At 41.1% G+C, this 23611-nt stretch overlaps 1 protein-coding gene across 5 annotated transcripts in view; it reads right to left on the bottom strand.

Moving 5' to 3' along the window:
- Nucleotides 1–4289: 4289 nt before the first annotated feature.
- The window catches only part of Kiaa1328 (KIAA1328 ortholog), a 242993-nt gene continuing 223671 nt past the window's right edge, over nucleotides 4290–23611 (bottom strand). For all 5 annotated transcript variants that reach the window (XM_013122841.3, XM_040757961.1, XM_040757962.1 and 2 more), the window contains one exon: nucleotides 4290–6043. In XM_013122841.3, the coding sequence (XP_012978295.1) occupies nucleotides 5839–6043 (205 nt within the window). In that variant the 3' untranslated portion in view covers nucleotides 4290–5838. The remainder of the gene's footprint in view (nucleotides 6044–23611) is intronic.

The raw sequence follows: 23611 nt of genomic DNA, 5'->3' as shown, positions 1-23611 counted from the left end.
TCTGGTTAAGACACGTACAGGTCTTAACCAGATGTAAGCATACAACTATAAGGTGACTAGAAACTTCTAGTCTCTCAGTAGCCTGTGGCAACATTGTGACAATTAGCATCTCTGCTTCAGGTCTCACCTGTTTTTTTCTGGCAAGAAGTCTGGACATGACACAGAACATGGATGGAGAATGGATAGCTTCAATCCCAGTCCACATAGTAGCAGCATGAATTACTGGCTGAGATACAACCTCCAACCTCTCTAAGGGGTTGCTATGTAGGTTAAAAGAGAATGCTATCTACAAGATTCACTCAACATTTAGTAGACGTTGAATAGGTGTTACTTTACCTATCTTTCCAGATCTTGTATTCTCTAAAGGAGACTACCATTAATGCTAGAGGAACATTTAACAAGTAATCTCAAAGTATCTCAGGCTTTTCATTGTGTGGAGGTTAAAACTTCATCGTCCGGTATGTAGCATGCCCTCATTTGGGCCACCATCTGGGTCACACGTGAATGCTGGGATTACAGGTGTTTGCACCACCACACCTGGTTCTTCACAACTGATCTGTATCACGGTCTTTTTGGTTTCATAGCTCATGCTGATAACCACTTTCCTAGACAGGATAATAGTACCTAATGTGTAAAATGAATGTCACTCAAGGGCCCGAGAATGCTGACGAAGATCTGAGTACTAGAGTTAGGATTTGGCAGCCCAGAACAAAGTAGCTATGCCATCTTGGCAATCTAAGCGACAGATCATTCCTACTGACCGCCAAGTACCAACCAGCTTGTTTCCACCCACTAGAATGCCTCTCTTCATTTTGGTCACTGTCCTTGAGAAGTCTTTACTAGAGATATTATAGCTCCCATTATTTAGAGAAGCTGTTCATATCTGGAAATGCATGTTTCTTTTTTTCCCTGGGGATATCATTTTAGATAGCTTTAGATAGCCTCTCCATGGTCTCCATGTTTGCAGGTGAGAAGTCCTTACAGTAGCATCAGTCCCTGATGGGCTCCCAACTGATGAAGTCCCCAGGAGGAAATACATGGCTCACTTCTGACAGATGGGATTCTTCTCAGTTATAGCTGAAACTCTTGGAAAAGGAGATGAAGACAGAAACTGTGCTGCAGAGAAGAGCACCTGGCAGCCAGATCTGCCACTGACAGGGCGTGGGGTCTCAGACAACCACTTGAAAACAAACAGACACTTTACTCTGCAAAACAAAGGGGACGGATTTAGCAGGCTCTTTAACAGGCTAGAGTGCCCAGACTGGAATATGAGGGACTTACAATGGCGCAGACAGGAGAGGCTGTGGACAATTCTGGATTACAGGCTAGAGTGCCCAGACTGGAATATAAGGGACTTACAATGGCGCAGACAGGAGAGGCTGTGGACAATTCTGGATTACAGGCTAGAGTGCCCAGACTGGAATATAAGGGACTTACAATGGCGCAGACAGGAGAGGCTGTGGACAATTCTGGATTACAGGCTAGAGTGCCCAGACTGGAATATAAGGGACTTACAATGGCGTAGACAGGAGAGGCTGTGGACAATTCTGGATTACAGGCTAGAGTGCCCAGACTGGAATATAACGGACTTACAATGGCGCAGACAGGAGAGGCTGTGGACAATTCTGGATTACAGGCTAGAGTGCCCAGACTGGAATATAAGGGACTTACAATGGCGTAGACAGGAGAGGCTGTGGACAATTCTGGATTACAGGCTAGAGTGCCCAGACTGGAATATAACGGACTTACAATGGCGCAGACAGGAGAGGCTGTGGACAATTCTGGATTACAGGCTAGAGTGCCCAGACTGGAATATAACGGACTTACAATGGCGCAGACAGGAGAGGCTGTGGACAATTCTGGATTACAGGCTAGAGTGCCCAGACTGGAATATAAGGGACTTACAATGGCGTAGACAGGAGAGGCTGTGGACAATTCTGGATTACAGGCTAGAGTGCCCAGACTGGAATATAACGGACTTACAATGGCGCAGACAGGAGAGGCTGTGGACAATTCTGGATTACAGGCTAGAGTGCCCAGACTGGAATATAACGGACTTACAATGGCGCAGACAGGAGAGGCTGTGGACAATTCTGGATTACAGGCTAGAGTGCCCAGACTGGAATATAACGGACTTACAATGGCGCAGACAGGAGAGGCTGTGGACAATTCTGGATTACAGGCTAGAGTGCCCAGACTGGAATATAACGGACTTACAATGGCGCAGACAGGAGAGGCTGTGGACAATTCTGGATTACAGGCTAGAGTGCCCAGACTGGAATATAACGGACTTACAATGGCGCAGACAGGAGAGGCTGTGGACAATTCTGGATTACAGGCTAGAGTGCCCAGACTGGAATATAACGGACTTACAATGGCGCAGACAGGAGAGGCTGTGGACAATTCTGGATCCCATGTTTTGTTTGCACATGTCTACTTAAAAATTCAGCAGTTGCTAATGTGACAGAGCCAAAAAGTGGGGGCTTGGGATAATAGACAATCTGGGCTACTTCTTTTTTTTGTTTTGTTTTTTTGTTTTTCAAGACAGGGGTTCTCTGTAATTGTTTTGGAGGCTGTCCTGGAACTTGCTCTGTAGACCAGGCTGGCCTCACAGACATCTCCTGCCTCTGCCTCCCGAGTGCTGGGATTAAAGGTGTGTGCCACCAAAGCCCGGCTTCTGGACTACTTCTCTAATGGTCATAAGGCCCGTATAAAAGGAGGCTGCCTCAACATTAGGGTAATCTGCTAGTCTTGTGCCATCAAAGGACATAAAGACATCTGCCCTGTGGATGATGCGGTATAGCCAGACAACTCAACCTTGTCAGAACCTGAATCCTAGACCTAGAAATACAGGAAACCAATACCTGGTCTCTGTAAACAGCCATGCCTCAGGTATTTTGTTGCAGCAACACTGGCAGATTAAAAGGAGTCGCTTACCTGGTTCTTAGAGTGTTTGTGGTAAGGATGACAAGGAGAGAAAACATCTACAAAGCTGATGCCTGAGGTGAGAAGTGCCCCCCCCAGTGGAGCAAAAATGTCAAGAAGCCACACAACTGGGTACTAATCCGGTTCTCTAGCTGCCTGCTTATCCGTCCCCTCAGGTTAAGGACCATTTTACGTATGAGCAAATGGCTTACTTATTTCACTTCCAATGTAAGAGAGGGCTGATTGATGGCTCTGCTCTCTGCATCTGAGCCTCTGAGAGGCAGCTGTCCAGAGTTCTTGTTCAGATGGGGGTGACAGACTGGTCTCAAGGAAGCAAGCCAGGGTCTTTGGCTGTTTTGGGGGAACACAAGGGTGTGATCTTGGAACTATGAATCTATGCAAACCCTCGCTTGGAGTTTTCAAGGACCTAAAACCCACTGGGCAGAACCACAGCTCCTCTCTCTAAGTGGTGTGACGTGTCTTTCTTGCTGAGATGCTATGGTGGTGGGCTCAGAGGTGTGCTTAGATTGAACTGTCCATCCCAGCAACTGCAGAACCTACTGAGTCCTGATGCTCTGGTGACGGGAATGAGCCGGAGCTGCACTGGGATCACCAGCTGGGTCGGGGCGCATTACTTCCACTGTTTCAAATGGCCATGCACTCCTGTTGTCCAACAATAACAAGGAGGGAATAGTACTTTGATACTTTGGGGGTTCTGCTCTTGCTCTAAAACTACACTTCACTAATCTAATGATGTGCGAGAGGACAATTCACTATCACAACCACACGTGGAAAACAGCTCAGAGACTGTTTACTGAGTTACCACAAACATTTGTCAATGTCAAAACTAGCATGCCTTTAGCCAACGGTAGCAAACATCTAAGATAACCCTGGCGCTGAGGCAGAGCCAGTGAAAAGTGGCTCTACAGGAGAGAGTCAGGCCTTCTTCATGACGCCTGGAATGCGCTGGATGAGTCCCCACCGTGAGTCAGGTTTGGAGAAACCCAAGTGTGCCTCTTGGAAGCGGAATGGCCACAAAAGGTATTCCTTGGTTAATCTTTTTAAATCAAGCACATGGGCCCCACGTGGCAGGTTCAGTGGACATACTCGGGTTCATTTTACAAATACTGATTAGTTTTTCTCTTACAAGGTGGCAGTTAGCAATGTGGGCAATACTTTAACTGTGGTATTCACAGGGTGTGTACAGTCTTGCTTTGAGGAAACATCTAGGGGCTGGCCAAGGAAGTCCCAACCAGCCACTGAAGGGAGCATTATCAGTAGAGTTCACATGGCTCCCACTTTCTTCCCATTCTTCTGTGGGATAAGCTACAAAAGCTCAAGACCAAGTACTCTGCAACAACACATTTATCTCAAAGTAAATTTAATATAGATTAAAATGTTAACATATATCATCATATTAGCCACTAGGTTATATATATATATATTCCCTTCCTACCATCCTCATATCAATGCCTCCGCCCCCATGCCTGAAGAGAGCATCTGGCAGGGACTGTGAAGTATGAAAATTGTATTCAATGATGCTTCCCTGAAAACTCATTTTTTTCTCTCTTACAAACTGCCTCTGTTGGTAAAGTATAAAAGCAATTAAATTCCATTCATTGGCATGGCACCCAGAAAAAGCCTTTGTTTTTTAGGATGTTCATTACTCTCCCAAGGGTAACTATGTTTCTTAAAGAGATCAGATTCTCCTTCTTATTCTTCTGGAGACACATAATTTAGAGTAGGAAGAACACTGATGCTCAGAACAAGTGACTAGGGTTATAGCAAGTCTAAGGGAACAGGCATAGTGAAGCTATTGGTGACATACAGGATAGAGAGAAGGTGGTTCTGGGAACCTAACTGCCATTTCTGCCACTCCAGACATATCCTGAAGGTGTTTTGAAATAGAACAAGTCTGTTCTAGTCACTCTCAGGGTGAATTTGAAAAGGAAATTGGAAACTGCAATTAACTTTCAACTTCCAAAGGGAATGATTACAGATGAAGAGTATGGAATTGAGAGTCTTGAAGGAAAGGGAGACTGGGTAGAAGCAACAGGACTTAGCTAACTCTGGAGAGAAAGGAGTCCTATCTAGGCCAATAAAGATGCTCAGCAGAGCTTTGCTCGACTCAGGTACCCAGGGCAGTCAAACTAGGATGGTACATTCTTATGGCGTGAGCAAGGGCAGGAGAAACCTGCCAGCCTGCAGCCACTGGGTACCACTCTTTCTCCAGTGCTGTCCTCCCCAGACACACCCATGAGGGACACTCACAAGAACACCTGGAAGTGGAGTCAACAAGAAACGCCCGAATGCCCATCACAGGCATTGGTGGATTTCCTCAGGCAGCCATTCTTACCTGTGGTTTAATGACACAGTCTGGCTGGAAACTTCCTGCTAACCACTGAGCTTTTGGTGTAAGGGGCAGCAGTGACCATGTTGATGATTGCTATGACTCCCATGATTTGGTCCCAGGAAGTGGTGATATTAGGTCCCTAACTTCAGCTTTGGAATGAAAGGTTAAGAAGGATGAAGCCTTCTGAAGTGGCTACTTTCCTTATGTAAGGAAAGAGCCAACGTTTTCCAGCAGTACACTGAAAACACTTTTAAAATGACAGTACATATCCATGGTGTCTGACATGCACTAAGTATCCTAAATTTCTAATCTCTGTTTGGCATAGAAAAGATTCTATCCATAAGCCCACCTCTTTTAGCCTGTTTTCTGACTGGTCTGACAAAAACCACCTGATTTATTAGAATGATTTCTGTATTAATACTTAAGAGGATGCCAGAAAGACAGGTCCCTGTGAAAGGAGAGACTCGGCTGCTTTGCAATTAAGTAATTTAACATCCTATATCAATATGTAAAGGAACCCAAATATTTCCTATGGAAATTTTGTAGCGTGTGCTTCAAAGTCATATAAAAAATATGTCTTCCAGAATCTGATTCTCCTCCAGGTCTTCAGGGCTTCTGTGTGTCCCCATTCTCTTCCAGGTAGATTTCTGAGGGCTAGGTTGGAAAGTACTCCACATTCCTGTTGCTCTGGAGGGATGGGGCTGAGATTTGGGAGCAGTATTTGGGCTCAGAAACTGAACCAAATCCAACAGAGATGTCTCATACCTGTAAGACAGCCCAGACAAAACAGGATCAGACAATTAGAACACAAGGAACCAAAAGTGTAGACAGAGGCTTTTGTCCCGCCTGATCCTGCAGCTGTTTGGTTCCAATTAAACACACAGAGGCTATTAATTATAAACTGTTTGGGGAATGGTTTCTTATAGGCTAGCTCTCTTTTATTTTTATTTATTTATTTATTTATTTATTTATTTATTTATTTTTTGGTTTTACGAGACAGGGTTTCTCTGTATTGTTTTGGAGGCTGTCGGTCCAGCCTGGCCTCGAACTCACAGAGATCCGCCTGCCTCTGCCTCCCAAGTGCTGGGATTAAAGGCGTGCGCCACTACTGCCCGGCTGCTAGCTCTCTTTTAATTATTAACCCATTTCTATTAATCTATGTATCTCCACATTGTCTTGGCTTATTAGAGAATACCCAGGTGGCCTACCTTCCAGGTAGCTACACAACATCTCCCCATGACTCACTCTCCATGTTCCTCTTCCCAGCATTCTCTTAGTCTGGTAGCACTGCCTATACTTTCTGCCTGGCTACATCATGCCTGTCCATTGGACAAAAGAGCTTTATTCATCAACCAATAAGAGAAACATATATTTACAGCATACAGAAAGACATCCCCCATCACAAAAACCCTTCAGAGATGCCCAGGGCAAGAGTCTGACCACAGACTTCATCATGGGGAAACTTTAGGGAAAGATTCTCCAGGAAGAGTTTGAGAATAAGTCCCCTGCCACTATCTGTAAGTTCTTTTCTTCTGCTGACCCCACCAGTCCTTCCTAACTCAGGAAGAGAGACTGTAGAATAGGAAGCGTAGTCTTCATAACAGTGATGATATCACTTACACCAAACTAGGCTGAGGCAGGTAGCAGCTTTGTCTCCTGTGGGGTGCAAGCTTCTCTGCTGCAGGACAGAGATGCTGAAGCATTCTACATATGTTCTTTATGGCATGGAAGCGATACAGTACTTCTTGTGTGGGACAGATTAGACCTCCAAGAAGAGGAGCACTCATAATGCTTACCCACTTAGCAAATGGGTCTTTAACATACTTGGACTTATTTTCTTATTTTATGGGTGAGGAAACTGAGGTCCAGAAAGATGAGTCAAGTCAAGGCCCCTTTGACTTCCTAGAGTAGTATCTTCAGTTTTTCTACAAAGTCCAACAAATACAACAGTGGTGACATTTGCTTTTAATCCTAGCATTGGGGGGCAGAAGCAGGTGAGTTTGAGGCCATGTCTATACAGTGAGTTCCAGACTGGCCAGGCTTACATAGTGAGATAATATTAAAAAATAAATAATAAAGCAAAGACAGCAAAAGAGAAAGACTGTTGCCTGGATATGTATTAGTTTGTTATAACTAGGCTATTAGTAGCTGAAAGCATGCTCTCTTTTTCTCCAACAAATAAATCTAATATACCAATACCCATGTTTATGGATCTGCTGCTGTTATAGAAATTCTATTTCACTGAAAAAAATCATGAAATCATGTATTACACTGTGGGAGATGAATCATAAAGTTGTGTTGGGCAGGAAGCAGATTGTTCCTCATAGGTAACTTCAATTGCACTTTTGCTATTATAAAAGTCCAAATAACTTGACAAGTCAAAAGACAGCAAATTCCAAAGATTACTTTAAAGAGAAAACTTTAAAGTATATATATAGTTCTTGGCTAAACTGTGTGGTTTAGCCAAGAATTATATATGCCATAAAGCAAAATGCAAATGAATTCCTATGTGATTGTCATACTAAGTATCAGAACAGTGTGTTTACCAGCTCACATTCTGTGAGCTAGTGGTTCAGTGTGTTGAAATAACATGATAGAGACTACAAAGTTATTGCTTGGTCTGTGACTATTTGGTATCTGAATAATAATAGGACACATCCCTTACCCAGATTCATAAAACACCATCCCTTGAAACAGCTGGTCTATTTGTGTTTTAACCACAGACATGAATTCCATTACTTCTAACCCTCACACAGTCACTACTCCCAAATTTCCTAGGTCCATAGCTGAATTTAAGAGCTTCATTGAGGCAGAGTGATGAGCAAAAAGCTTGCTTTGCTCTGCTGGTCACATCCTTGTCTGTGACAGTGTGGCACTAATTCTATTCCTCTAGAAATAGACATAGAGCTAGATAAAGCTAGATCCTAGTCTCCATTTGTTTGCTCCTGAACTAGTAAGATGAAACTTGAGAGGCACAAACTTGTTTCATATGTCAATCCCAGCTTCCTCTCCCTCCCCTCCTCCCCTACCCTCGCCAACTCACACAGCCCCCCACCCAATCCCCATTCTGCTCCCCAGGGAGGATGAGGCCTTCCATGGGGGATCTCCAAAGTCTGTCATATCATCCAGGGTAGGGCCTAGGCCCCACCCCATGTGTCCAGGCTAAGAGAGCATCCCTCCATGTGGAATGGACTCCAAAGGCCATTCGGTTGCCAGGGATAAATACTGATCTAGTACCCAAGGCACCAGAGATTGCTAAGGCCTCCTCACTGTCACCCAAATTTAGGGGGTCTGGAGCAATCCCAATCCCATGCTGGTCTGGGGTCCATGAGCTCCCCCTTGTTCAGGTCAGCAGGTTCCATTGGTTTCACCAGCCCAGTCTTGATCCCTTTGCTCATCACTCCTCCCTCTCTGCCAATGAGTTCCGGAGTTCAGGTCAGTGTTTAGTTGTGGGTGTCTGGAGAGGCACAAACTTGAGAAGACAGTCTATGCTGATTTGACCTGGCTCCACACTATACATTTTAGAGCCAGTCTGACACGGTATGCTGGAATAGCCTGAAGACAAATTATTTCTGGGTTCATTCCATAGGCTGTCCTGGGTAAGAAGAACTTCTCCATAGGCAACCTTCATGAGAAGTATCCCTCAAGTGTCTGTGAATGAGAAGCTCCTCCCCATGCTGCCCCAATGTGGTGCCCTCTTCATTTGTTGCCCATGAGAAACACTATTCCATAGGAATCTCTTGATAAAAAAGTATCTCTAAATTTTCTGCCCCAAACAAGAGGAACCACTCCATAGGTTGGTACGGAAGAGATATGATGACAGATGTTCTTCCCTTTCTGATGTTTTGTGATTTCATTAGACCTCCCTGACCAATCTTGCTCTTCTCCTGCCAGGGTTCAGTCCTTAGCTCGCTTAAGGAAGTCTTCCTGACTCAGAATAAGAGGCAAAAACAACAATAACAACAACCCCCCCCCCAAAAAAGGAAACCCTGCAAGGCTCTTTTAAAGGCCCTGCTAACAATTGATGGTGTGTTCGTGCAGCTGGAGGTGGCAGTGGCCGCATCTCCAAGCCAGCAGCATTTGCTTGATGTCAACATAGACTGTGGCAGTGAGAGCAGCTCCCAGTGAGCTGGCGGCAAACTTAGGCCTGCCATGTTGGAAAGCCAGTGGCTGTTTCTGCTTTAAGTTTACCAATGTTCTTTAGCCTATGTAAGACACGTGGCCAGAAAAACAAAGTTTCAGAGTAAAGTCAGATTCAGATGAAGTAAAATATAGGTAGACTTGGGACAGTAAAAGGATCAAGATATTGGAAAAAATAAAAATAAAGAGAGTAGCTAGGTGTGGTGGCACACGCCTTTAATCCTAGCACTCCAGAGGCAGAGGCAGGCAGATTTCCAAAGAGATACCCTGTCTCAGAGGAAAAAAAAAGAAGTAAAAGAAATAGAGTAATATAAGCCATGTAAAGATGGAAAATACACAGAGTCTGGATACTATATGCTATTGTGTTTTCAGTTGTTCAGTGGCTAATGAAGGAACAACTGCTGAAATATGTTTGATTATAAATGCTGCTGAATTAATCCAACTTATATCTTTTGAAAATTCTTTGACTTCTAAATCTAAACATAAGGACAATTACTTGGGAAAAATGTTTTATGTATGTTTCTGCAGAAAATGGAAAGCTGTGGATTCCTCCCGCCTTCTATTATGGCTTGATGAATCAAGACCCCCAGAAGCAGTGACCCAGGTGATCCAGCATCTTAGACAGCTGAGATGATGCAGCCTTACGGACTACAAAAACAAGGCCTTGGCCAGGTATTTTGTGTTTTGTCATGATCCCCATGGTATGGACAGCACCCTATCAGCAGGAAGCAGTTTGGAATGAACAACATCCAAGTTCCCAAATATTGTTTATAAATCTTTGTTTTCATTTAAATGGGGTTCCTTATACTTGGTTAATGATCACAACCAACCTCTTTTTAAAGGTAAAAGGGGATTATGATATGAAAATGAATACTTTGTATTAGTATGGTTTTTCATTTATTGACACAAATTTAAGGTCAGTTTTGTGATATGTATATTTCTCCTTTTGTTTAAGTATTTTGTTTGTATAACTCATTTAAAAATGTAATGCATAATTAAATATAGATTATAGATAGTTACCTATAATAGTCAGAACTTATAGTTAGGTTTTCTAGATATAAAGAGATGTATTTGAGATAGACAGTTTTCAAACCTTTCAAAGACCTTCAGAAAATGGCATTTAAAATGGTTTAGGGTTTTTCTTGACAATGAGAAATGTCTGCTCCTGGCACATCAATTACGTCTGAGAGTAAGAGGGGCATCGAAGAAACTCCTTATGGATTTTGCTTTTAATATGGCAAGATTAGCCATTTGGGCAAGAAACTGCTCTTGCCTGGACTGCTTGACTGTTGCTGTATAAACTGGACATGCAGGACCCACAGAAAAGTGACTGCTTAACTTGGACAGTCCTTCTGGGTTCCTGTTTCACAGTAGAGTCTGCTGGACTTTCTGCAGGACACAGAAAAATGACTGACAGACTGCCAATGCAGATGGACAGTTTGATATTTCCTGCTTTGCTGAGAAGTCTTTCAGGCACACTGTGGTCTATGTGCTGAAGATGGATGCCCCAACTTTACAGAGGTGACTGTCCAGGTAGCGAGATGTCTCTGTCAATTCTAGTGTTTTTATTTTATCCTTCCGTGGTGTTTGATGGAGTTGAAAACAGTTATAATTATAGTTTTCTTAGTTATGATAAAAGATAAGTTACATACAAGACTTAAGATTCACACAGATAGGATAGATGATAAAATACTTTCTTTAAATATTACTAAATGTTAATGGAAAAATATTGCAACTATAGTTCTTGCTTGATAACTGTTCTTTTATATATAATTTGACTATGTTAAAGTTAAAACCTTTCTTCCTATTTAGACAGAAAAGAGGAGATGATGGGGAAGTCCTGTGTATATGTAAATAAAGCACTGTTGGTCAATAGGGAAGCAAGATAAGTGGACTAGGAGTCTAGGCGTATTCTGGGAAATGTAGTGAAGGGAGTCATCATCATGTGATTCCCAGGAATAGGGGATTGCAAGTCTGCATTCTCAGAACAATAAGTCCTTATAAAAATATATATTAGTAATTATGGGTCAATAATTAAGTCAGAGCTAGCCAATGAGAAATAGAAAATGGCCAACAGCTTCATAATCAATATAGTGTCTTGTGTGTTATTTGGGGGTTCAAACAGCTTGGCAGGTCCCAAGCGGCGGGCAGGAAAACTACACGTTACAATCCTGAGCTCTGCAGGCACCTGCGCTTATATGCACACACACACACACACACACACACACACACACACGTGTACACACACATATAATTTAAATAGTAGAAGTGAGTCTTTAAAAACCCTGCTATCCTTGATTCCTACCCCTGTCTGCATGTGCTATATCCTGTACTTAGGAGGTCCTTCCAGATCTTTCTGGTCTGTCTTTACATGAATGGTTTTGTTTACATATCACCTCCTCAAAGCTGGCCTTCAAAAGTATCATTTCATAGATACTTTGTCTTATGATAATTTATTTTCCTTAAATTACTTAATAAAATATAACTTCCATAAGTATGTTATAATTATCTTTATATGCACACACATATATTTTTATTGTTTGTCTCCTTCAATAATATGTGATTCATTCAAATTTTGCTGTCATTGGAAAAGATCACCACAGGCTGGTTTAACATGTATATACTGTTTTGCCTTATAGTTTGTTGTTGAATTTATTAAGAAAGATTTTCAGACCTGTAGCAAAAACTAAACTCAAAATACTCAATGTTCCATAATAGTTACCAAAGGAGACTTTTCTCCCTCAGGAAGAATTCAATGTCAGTTCTGAATTTACATAAAAATCACCCCTCCCCCAGCAAGAAGCCTTGAGCATTGGTAACCCTCTGAACTTCTGTTACAGGTCAGGGTATCTATCCTTTACTTTTGAGTAGAAAAATCATTGACCCGAGGGCATTAAAATCCATGACAACAAGTGGTTTTTACCAGCAGCTCTATTGATCCAGTAACACAATAAATTCAAATGCTTCCCCTTAAAGCAGCCACTGCTGAACCACACAGTGAGCAGGCATGAAGCAGACGCTTTTATTTTCACAAGGTCTGGATTTGCCTAAGCGAGGCCTTCTCTTCTCCACACAGTCACTATCATTGTAGCGCATGAGACTCTCCTCAGCTTGTACTCAATTAGGCTGCTCAGCTGTGTTGAAATATTCTTGTCTCTGTTCCACACAAGCCATCTAAAGAGGATACGTATTTAGTCACTGTCACTATCGCCAGTGGAACACTCCAACACTGGTCATACCCAAAAGACTGAAGGAAAGCATCATAAATAACTTCTTTCTCTGACCATTGATGCCTCTCTTTTAACACCTTTATATACTCAAAGGCTACAAGAGCCCTTGCTTTAAACACATCACATGACACACATCACATGACACACATCATACCACACACATCACATACATCACACACATCACACACACACACCACATCACACACATCACATAAATTACACACATCACACACATCACATACATCACACACATCACACACACACACCACATCACATAAATCACACACATCACATACATCACACACATCACACACACACACCACATCACACACACCACATCACACATCACATCACACATCACATAAATCACACACACCACATCACACACACCACATCACACACACCACATCACACACATCACATCACACATCATATCACACACATCACACATCACATCACACCACACACACCACACACATCACACACATCACATACATTACACACGTCACACCACACACACCACACGCATCACATCACAGAACTCCTCTTCAGCACAGCTGCCAGCTAGGTCTCCTTAGACTTACGTTGGAGAATTTGTTTGGCTCCACTGAGGTTCCTGAGCTATGGTCCTGAAATGTAATTGTAGGGTTAGCCTCGTTTGTTTGTCTTCCAGGGATAATTGTCCTGTCCTCTGTTACAGACTGTCTGAAAACTGCTGTGTATCTCATGGTGCTCGCCGCTTCAGGTGAGAAGACAGTCTAGTCCCTGTCACTCCACCTTGCTTGGAAGTGGACACTTTGATAAAGATCGGTATTTGAATTAAAAATGACTTAAGCGCATGATTTGAGAAAAGCTCTTTCTTGTGGTATTATGGTTTTGCCACAGAGACATTTGACTTTGTCTGCAAGTCTTCATTATTTTGCTTGCCATTACAGGAACTTTTGGGAACTGACTTAGAATTGTATTCTGGAGTGCCAGAACCTAACAGATTTCTCAGAATAACCATTAAAGTTATAATTAGAAATACACTTGCTAATCATGTAATGACAGTCCATATTTATAGTTACCTAGGGAGAAAAAGGACAAATATGGTATTTGTTGAAGGAAAGAGATCCCAGTGGCAAATAATCAAGTTTTTAAAAATGTATGTATGTAATCCAAGTGGACAAAACGTTTAACTGATAGAGGCACCTGTGTGCAGCACATACTAGCCACAGCACAAATATTACAACTCTGGGTTACATGTGCTCACCACATGAACAAGCAGAAATAAGTCAGCGAGTTGTCCTTTCAGTAGACTCCCACAGCACCCAACACAGGAGGGGCAAGAGCAGTCGGATGGTGGCAGCCCACCATGCCAAGGGAGAGAGGAAACGCTTCCATTCAGAAATCAGGGTTAGTTCTCAGGGAAAGGACAGAGAGCATGAAGCAAAAAATTAAGTGGAAAAGTTCCTGATTTCTCTTTTCATCAAAGAGATTAGAAAGCTTTCAGAAATCCCTTTGAAAGAGAAAAGTGGAAATCAAACAGAAAATTTGTAGAGGTTCCAATGCAAGGATTACAGGAAGTTTCAGAGTAATCTTTTAAGCATTCTCATTAAAATATAAAAGAATATAAACCTGCCCTCCTTGATGTCTTCCCTCAGTAACCACCTGCATATATTATTGAAGATTATAAGCCACAGGGAACCACATTACTCCTCAGACAACTAAGTCTACAGTTTCTATCTCACCGTTTGCTCTCGTGCTACCGTGGAGAAGTTCTGGTCCTTCCCATCTTCTTTGACCCTCAACATCCCAAGGACCCAAGGACTTCTCTCATTTGTCATCATCACTGTCCTTCCCTCTCATCTGTACCACTGCCTTCAGTGTTTAAACATGCACTAGCATCTTCCAGTGTTTTAAAAGCATGCTTCCTCAAGTTTCTCAAATGCCAAGGAAACAACGAAAAACAACCCATCATTCTGTAACCCAGCTCTAGCCAACAACCAACCATTGCTATAGCAACTAAGTGCAAGACTGATGGGGACCTTTATAATGAATACATTATTTAGGCATTATTTAGGGCCACTGGTCCATCTTAAAATCATTAGTACCCATTTCTCTCCTGATATGTAACAACAGAAGTTACAGCATGACCTATGAAAGATCCTTGCTATGAAAAACTGACGAAACCACACTGCCAGATGTACCTGCCACTTCACATGGAATATATAGTACAGAAAAAGACAAAAAGATTCCTCAAGCATATGATAAGCTAAGAAGTAGAATGTAAAATTTCATGACAAATGACTCAGGTACTTACACAAATAAGAAGGAAGAAACTATAACAGATTTAAAAACTGCTTCAGTGATCCATCAGCCACATGCTGTATGTGGTGGTTTGAATAGTAATGGTTCCCTGGGCGCTGCACCTCTCCTGGGCAGCACAGCAGAGCTGACCCTGTAGACTCAGGAGCACTGGCCCTGAGGGCACAAGAGCGAATAGCTGATGCTGCCTTCCTCATTTGCGGTGTGGGGGGGTAAGAGAAAGATGCCCCCACCTCCAGCTGGAAAGGCAGCTGACTTCCGTCTACCAGCTGCAGCACTCAGGATGTCTCAAGACATTTCAAACTTAATTTTCTCTAGAAAAAAGTCCTTACTGTTACTCCACAACCACCTGTTTTCTCATAGCTAAATCTACTTCCTTATCCTCTAATTTTTCCATTACAACAAATGTTCATCAAAGCAAGCAAGCAAGCAAGAACATTTCATCCATTCTACCACCAAAGCCCCAAACCACAGTATCATCCTTGACACCTCCTTAAAAGGCCTTGTTGGTTCCACCCTCCAAATACATTGTAGTATTGTTTGTCTCATTCTATTCCAACTCCTGGGTCCCAGTTACTATGGGCTATCATCTATGAATTACAGCCTCGAGAGTTTCCCATTTCTCATAATGCAGTCAGTCTGTGCACAAAACAGATTCTGTCAAGCCCTTCGATGGTATCCCTTTGCACCTCAGTACAGACAGCTAACAAGGGCAAGCTGATGGTTACTTTATCTGCCAACTTGGCGAAGAAATGGTGCCCGGTGGTCAAGTCTGATGTACATGTTGCTATGCATATGTTTTTTTTGATGTATTTAACATTTACAGTCAGTCAGTTTTTAGTAAAGCAATTTTCCTCCATGGTGTAGGTAAGTCTTTTCCAACGAATTAGAGGTCTCAAGAGGAAAGACTTCAGGAAACAATCAAACCCAGCAATTAATTACCACAATCATCACACTTTAAGAGAAGTCTCCTACAGAGAAGGAATGCTACTTCAGATCACACAGAAGCTCACTCTGCCTCAGTTTCCAGCCTGTTGACTGCTCTGTGGGTTTCAGATTTTTAGTCACCCATGAATTGCATAAGTTTATTCTTTCAAAATTCATTGACTTTTACTGATTGTTTTTCTGAAGAGCCCTAATGAGCACAGGTGGCAAGACCTTGGCTTCTCCTGTCCCCCTCCATCCTTTACAGTCCATCTCCAATTTTAGGAATGCTACTGCATCAATCAATCTCTTAATAAGAAGAACAGTGTAAGACAAACAGTTGAATTTTAATAAGCCTCCCATTCTTCTCTTGAATAACTGTTATTCATCCTGCTAGAGATGAACTAAAACCTTCAGAAAAGCCATCATTAGCTCCACTATCTAAGGTTAGATCACAAAGCTGACCTTTAGCTCATAATCCTCTGTTCTTTTCTGTCACAGCATGGGCCATAACTTACAGGATTTTCCCTGCATGAGCCTGTCTGTTTCCTCATCAGACTGGAAATAGTGAGGACAAGAACTAAATGGCTTTCTTTGTCATGCCACTGTATCCTTAATGACGAGTACTCAGTAAATAATGCGTTACACTGTTCTAATTATTTTCTTAAACATTTTAATTATTCAAATAAGAATAAGAGTCCGAACACGATGGCTCAGTCCTGCAATCCCAGCACTTGGGAGGCAGAAACAAGAGTACTGCTACCAGTTTCATGCCAGCCTGGTCTCTACACAGTGAATCTCAAGTCATTCAGGGCTATCACACTGCCAGGCAAGGAGCTTTCTGGTTGTTGGTCAGGGGTTCCAAATGATCCCCAAACAATACACGCTATTGCCATTGCTCTTGGCTGCCTGCCATTACTTGAGGGTAAATAACAAAACTTGTTGCAGGACTTGGAGAAATCAAGGTGGTAGTGACCTGGTAACCTCCTCTCTAAGGACTAGCTCTCACAGTGTCAGATAGTGTTATGCAAACTACTGGAGGATAAAAATTCCAAGAAAATATCCACACAATCCAGAGTATTTTTGGTGCAAAGTTGCTCTGAATCCTGCTGGAGCACCCCCGGGGGGTCCTCCTGGGTTTTTATTCCTAACAAAGGCATCCTGTGCCTTAGTCTGAGTTGTCAGAGGTTAGTCTTATGTTCTTATACATGGGTGGCTAACTGGGAGAGGTGCATCTGTTAAGCGAATGTAACTTTTGAGAGTGGCATCAACCTTGTGCACACACTCTTGTCTTAGAAAAACACTCACTGAGCGAGAGATTTTTGCCAGATGGTACCTTTATTATTTAAAGATGGAAATTTGTCTCATTTAACCCCATGATAGAAAAGACTGAATGTTTTACTATGTTCCCTATATTCTGGATTTGATAGGAATATTGTATCCCTGAATTATCATCAATATGGTTGTCTGCACAAGATGCAGATTAAGCCATACAGTTGATGTGCTGACATGGATGGGGAAAGCTTCAAAAATCCCCATTCCTACCTAAGAGCCACAGGAAGCCCTACTGAGGTAGAATCAGTTTTGTTTTACTCACGAAGAGCCCCTTGATAGCTTGCTCATGCCCATGTGGCTAGCTTTTAATCCATGTACACATGGACAACACTACCAAACTCAGTAGGTTGCGTGTGTGTGAGTGTGTGTGTGTGTGTGTGTGTGTGTGTGTGTGTGTGTGTATAACAATAATTATAGAAGAAGAGGACACAAATTTGAGAGGGGGATATAAGAGACATGAGTAGGAGTTGGAGGGGTAATAGGAAAAGGAAGGAGTGAATAAGACATAAACAGGGTACTCATGTATGAAATTCTCAAATAATAATAGAAAAGAAAAAGTATGTTTACATTATAAAGATTCAAATATATAAAATTATATAAAGTGTCCAGTTTATCCACTCAAATGGCAATACTTTCCCTGTCTCAAAAGCCAGGGCTAACAGTCTAGTGCAAAAGATTCTAAATCCCTTCCAATACAATGCACATACACACACATACTGAATGAAATTGGAATATCCTTGCATGCATTTCTCATCTGTGTTTTCTCTCATCAGCAAGTTTAGGAGATCTCTGCAAAATTGGCATGGGGAGTTGTATATAATTCTAAACTGGGGCATAGTGTCCTATCTTAGGGATGCTCCAATGCCCAAATGTTAAAGAATCCCCACAGCTGTTACTATCATAATCTAGCTAATTTTATATTTAGCATTAGTGTTCTGGTAAAAAAAAAATCAGCATTTGGTTATCAGGGTTGACTTTAGGGCATTTTTCTTGGAAACATCTCCTTTGGGATCTACCCTTCTTGTGGCATGTGTAAACACAACAAGCTCCAAGTAGAACAAACAAAATGGCAGCACAGACAGGAGTTCCGTAGCCACAGCTCAAACAGTTAAGACTGGAGCTGTTTCACCATGCCATCAACAGCCAGGCCCACAAGGATCTAGTATCTCTTTCTTACTGACTTAATTCAGTAGGCATCTGATCCCTGTGACAGGTTTGTTTCCTTGTCACATCTATGACAAACAGTCGTCAATCCCGAGTAAGAAATTATTACAGAATGACTGTTTCAAAGAAGTCAGAGTGAGCACAGATTCTTACTGTTACATAGTTCTATGTACAACTACAATTAAAATGTAATCATGACAGCAACAAAACAAATTTAATGTGGTTTCTTTCTGGATTCTGCTGTTTACCAGGACTCCCACCATTATGAGAAGCTCCACCAGAGCCTGCACCAGAATGCTTAGCCAGCAAAGTTTACTAAATAAATATATTATTTATAAAGATAAACTGCATCAGGTATTTTGTTTTGGCAGGATACAATAAACTACAAACCACATGATAATTCTGGTTCCAGAGCAGTGCAGGTGTGACAAAGTGGCTATGGAAGACTCTAGCCATCTCGCTGAGGGTTTGTCATTCAAGTATAACTCCGTCATAGCTCCTTAGCAGGGCTTACCACAATGTAACTAAGACTTTTCTGGTAGTAGCTCCAAATTAATACTGTTCATAAAATATCCAATTTAAGGTAACAGTGAGAGGCCAGGCCTCAAAGTTGAATGCTGAATATGAATTCTAATGTGTCAGGTTATAATTATACGGTCTTGAGAAAACAGATTATTTTTCTAACCTTCAGTTGTTTCATCTATAAAATGGAAGAAAAACAATATCTACATTTCTAATATTTTATAATTATATACATTTACAGTGCTTAGTACAATGTTCTTGTTAGTGTTCAATAGTAAAGCTATTACTTATTATTAAATTGTTGTTAAGAAGAAGTAGAAATTCAGAGAAAGGATAGTTAGGGGATCTGAAAAACAAAATGAAATACTCCAAACTGTCCAGTTAGTAATGACATTAAAAGCTTTAATAACAGATTACTTCATGAATAAACAAGAGTGAAAGGACCAGAGATGAAACACAGGTATACCTACTCAAGATACTGACAAATCATTTGTATGGCAGAATTTTCTGAATAGAAAAATCCTGATATATACCCAAAGTAAAAAAAAAAATCTGGGAAATGATGCAAGGTATTACAAATGTTTATTTTTAATAATAGATATCACAAAATGGACTACTTTCCTACAAAGGAAAAATATTTGTAAGTGAAAATAAAAATATTCACAACTTGGTGGAAAAAATGGGCAAAGTAGTCATTTTCTATAGAAAATAAAACTTCAGGACTGGAGCTAAAGCTCAGTTGGCAGAGTGCTTGTGTGGGATGCATGAAGCTCTGAGTTTGATTACCAGTACTACACAAAACCAGGTATAGTGGTACATATCTTAATCCCAGCACTTTGGAGATGGAGACAGCATGACCAGAAGTTCAAGGTCATCACTGGCTATGTAAAAAATTGGGAGGTCAATTGGAGTTATATAAGGCCCTGTCTCTAACTGAATGAATGCATGAGTAAATAAATAAAGTAAATGGTAATTATAATGACAAGATATGGTTTTCACTATCAGATTTGATATAGCATGAAACTTTTTGGTTAAAACTATTTTAAAGAACTTACAAATGAAAAATATCATGCAATTAAACAGACACAAAGTATTTTCATCTCAATCAACTTCTATATAGTTAGAATAGTCATTATGAAACTGTGGAGCTTCACATTGGATGTTATACTTTCACTATCAAATATATTTTTAAGCACTTATCCACCACCAAAAATAAAAAAAATATATGACATAGTTAAAGCTAAAAATTCAGCTTCATATGCTCATTCACAAATAAAGTATCTATTACCTACCTTTTGAAGAAAGGACAAAATAGATAATTTCAAATATTGCAGGTGGACATAAATTACTCTTAAAGCAATTTATTAATGTCTTTAAAATTTTAAATGAGATTATCTGACATATAATCCCATCTCTAGGGCTGCTCCTACAGATAGCCTCTCATATACACAAATAACATGGATAGGACTAATCATTGAGCATTGTTTGTGATCACAAGAGTGAAAATAACCTAAATATCTACTCACTGGTTGACTGGTCAGTTGCATCATGGCTGTTGAATATGATGGAACATTATAGAGCAATTTAAATAAATGAGGCATGTCTACAGAACATACATGGATATATATATATATCCTAAAGCATGGAAAGTTTTTCTGAAAGACTACAGATGCGCTGGTGATGGCCACACCAAGATGTATACAAAGTTGGCTGAGAGACTGGAGTTGGAGTAAAGATGCCTTTTAAATAAACACCCTTACAAATTTGCTCATCTGGTGATAATAACTAAGAACAGTTGAGGCTTTTGTGTGTGTGTGAACTGTGAGCATTTTGTGCCTTGGACACAAAATGCCTTTACAGGCTTCTGTAAACCATATAGCCGACTGAACCTTCTCTAAGAACAAAAAGAAATGGTTAGAGGAAAGCAGAGACATCACCTTTTATGGGATTTCTGGGCTGTGAATAAACACAATAAATAAAATGTCCAAGAGTTATTAAATTAGTTCTCACCTGCAGTTGTGAAATCTTTAAAGTACTGAACACTCAATTTTTTCACTGTTCAATATAACAACATTGGCCCTAACCCAAATCTGCGTGTCCATAAAATCTGACTCAAAGGGATATGAAAGATGCTTTTTATGAATATTTTGAAATATATTTGGCTTCAAGAGTTTTTAGAGGCTAAACCTGGAACATTATCATATTTTATAAGACTTACAGCTTTACAAATTTATATCACACTAACAGAAAGAACCTTCTAAAAGTGACCAAGGTTTTGCCATAACTTCCAACAACTAAGGTTCACAAGATACTCACCTGAGTATTTCTGACTTCTAGTAAAAGTCTATCACTATAAATGGGAGAGCTTCTTAGTGGTACAGAGGGAGAAATAAATAAATATGAATGAGAATGAATACAGAAGGGGAAAAATAAAATATCACTCTCTATGCCATGCACTTGATTTCAGAGATCTGAGCAAGTCTAATAAGCTGTGCAACTACAAAAATTGAATTAATTCTTTTCTTTGTGTCACAGAAGGCACTACACATGGATTTTTAACGCACATTGTCATAAAGAACGCACTGTTCTTTATGACTACTTTAAGGCACTCGCGAACATAACTCATCTCGTTTTCTAGCATCTTAATTGTTTTTGGAACTTATATAGTGACCATCCAATATAAAATACTTTCATTTCTATAGAATTATAACTTCCTACTAATCATGAATTAAGACGCAATTTAGAACAGCTGGAAAAGCTATATAACATTTGAAATTTACAGATATTTCATTGTGGTGAGAGGTAAGTACTGCTGGGCAGCTTGAAATTGAAGAACATTATGTGCCAGACATCCAAAGGCAGAGAAAACTATAGTAGAACATAGCACAGAAGCCAAATAAAAAAGAGATCCTTCCAAAGGCAGAGCAAACTTCAGGAGAACACAGTATGGAAACCAAATAAAGAAGAGACTCTTCCTCATAAACCCAGACAGGTCAAGGTGGTGAGAGATCATTCTGTTTATTAATATGCATCACAGTATATTTAGAGCACACACAGATATGTATTCAGTATGCTTTATGCTACACATTAGGACAATTACATTCTATAGCATAAATAATTTATCAATGTATCATTTGAAAGAAAAGTCAGATAACACTGTGCTGGTAGTTATCCTTCTTAGTGAAATGTTAATGCAGATACAGGGACTGTGAAACCGTTATATGCAATTAGCAGGGAGAACAGCCTAATGACAAGGAATGGATAAATGCTTCTGTCCCCCCATACCACACACAGAACCATACATATTACATATACACAGACAGACAGACTTACACACACACACACACACACACACACACACACAGAGACAGTTTTTTCTTTCTGGTCAAAGGAAGGATATATGAGTTGGAAGAAGGAAAAATCATGAAAGAGGAGAAACTAGTTCATATAAAATTCAGGGACTCCCCTATGCCTTTAGTAAACACAGAGTGTTCTACAAGAGCTATTGATTAAATGGGTGGCTAGTCAGGCTTATTTATGTACTGCCATCAAGTCCCAAATTCTGCACATAATTATGTTTCTTTTAACAAAGCATCCCTAGACGGTACCTTAAGTAAAATGTAAGATGGAGACATTCAGACCTTAGGGCTGGAGTAAGTGAGAATAAAACCAAACAGGGTGCTGTGGTTTGAATGAGAATGGCACCCACAGGCTCATAGGTTTGAAAGTTTGGCCAGGAACAAGTGGCCCTACTTGAAAGGATTAGGAGGCCTGGCCTTGTTGGGGGAAGCGTGTTACTGGAGGTAGGCTTTGAGGTTTTCAAAAGCCCAAGCCAGGCTCTCTCTCTTCCTGCTGCCTACAGATCCAGATGTAGAACTCTTGGCTACTTCTCCAGTGTCACATCTGCCTACATTCTGCCATAATGAAAATGGACTAAGCCTCTGAAACTATAAGCCACCCCCAATTAATTGCTTTCCTTGTAAGAGTTGCAGTGGTCTTGGTGTCTCTTCACGGCAATAGAACACTATGGTTAACAAGAGACCAGAGCCACTACATTAAAGCCTTGGTTTTACTGAGATACTCAATGCTGGTTATCTGGAGCCGGGAAATTACTGGTGATTAAGAGGCCAGCATTATTGAGGTGAAATCTTTTGGGAAGTGTCTCCTGAGAATCAGCACATAGAAGATGTGTCCCAGAATGACCAAGGTTGTGCCTTGTGCTGGCAGCCAAACTTGATAATGTGTAAGAGTCACCCAGGTGGTCCTGGCTTTGAAAGCAAGAGGGAGTCATAGAGAGTAGTTGAGGCTTGGCACTGGGAGAGGCCGGGGGAGGCCACTGGTGAAGGTGAAGTTCCAGGACTGAAGGGGTCATGCAGAGAAGTTGAGACTTGACACCATGAAAGACACCTAGGAAAGGCTACTAGTTAAAGTGCAGCTCAGTTGTGGCAGAAGATCACAGCACTTTCGAGATGCCAGTTCCGTAGGATGACCACAGAACAGCAGCAGCAGTGGAATGGAGCCTCTGCTGAGCTCAGAAGACCATGAGTGATCGCAGACACTGCACTAGTTACACTGTTCAGAGCTCGGTTTTGCTTTGACTTCATTGTGACTGTGGCCTGGTTCTTCCATCTTGAAGTAAGAAAGTATTTAACTTAACTTTTATTTTAATAGGAGCCCACAGTTGAGAGATTTTTGAACTTGTAAAAGAGAT

The sequence above is a fragment of the Mesocricetus auratus genome, unplaced genomic scaffold, assembly GCF_017639785.1.
Source record: "Mesocricetus auratus isolate SY011 unplaced genomic scaffold, BCM_Maur_2.0 Super-Scaffold_100015, whole genome shotgun sequence".
In the NCBI taxonomy this organism is placed as follows: domain Eukaryota; kingdom Metazoa; phylum Chordata; class Mammalia; order Rodentia; family Cricetidae; genus Mesocricetus; species Mesocricetus auratus.
Note: the sequence above shows the minus strand (reverse complement) of the source record. Positions and strands in the feature narration are given on the sequence as shown.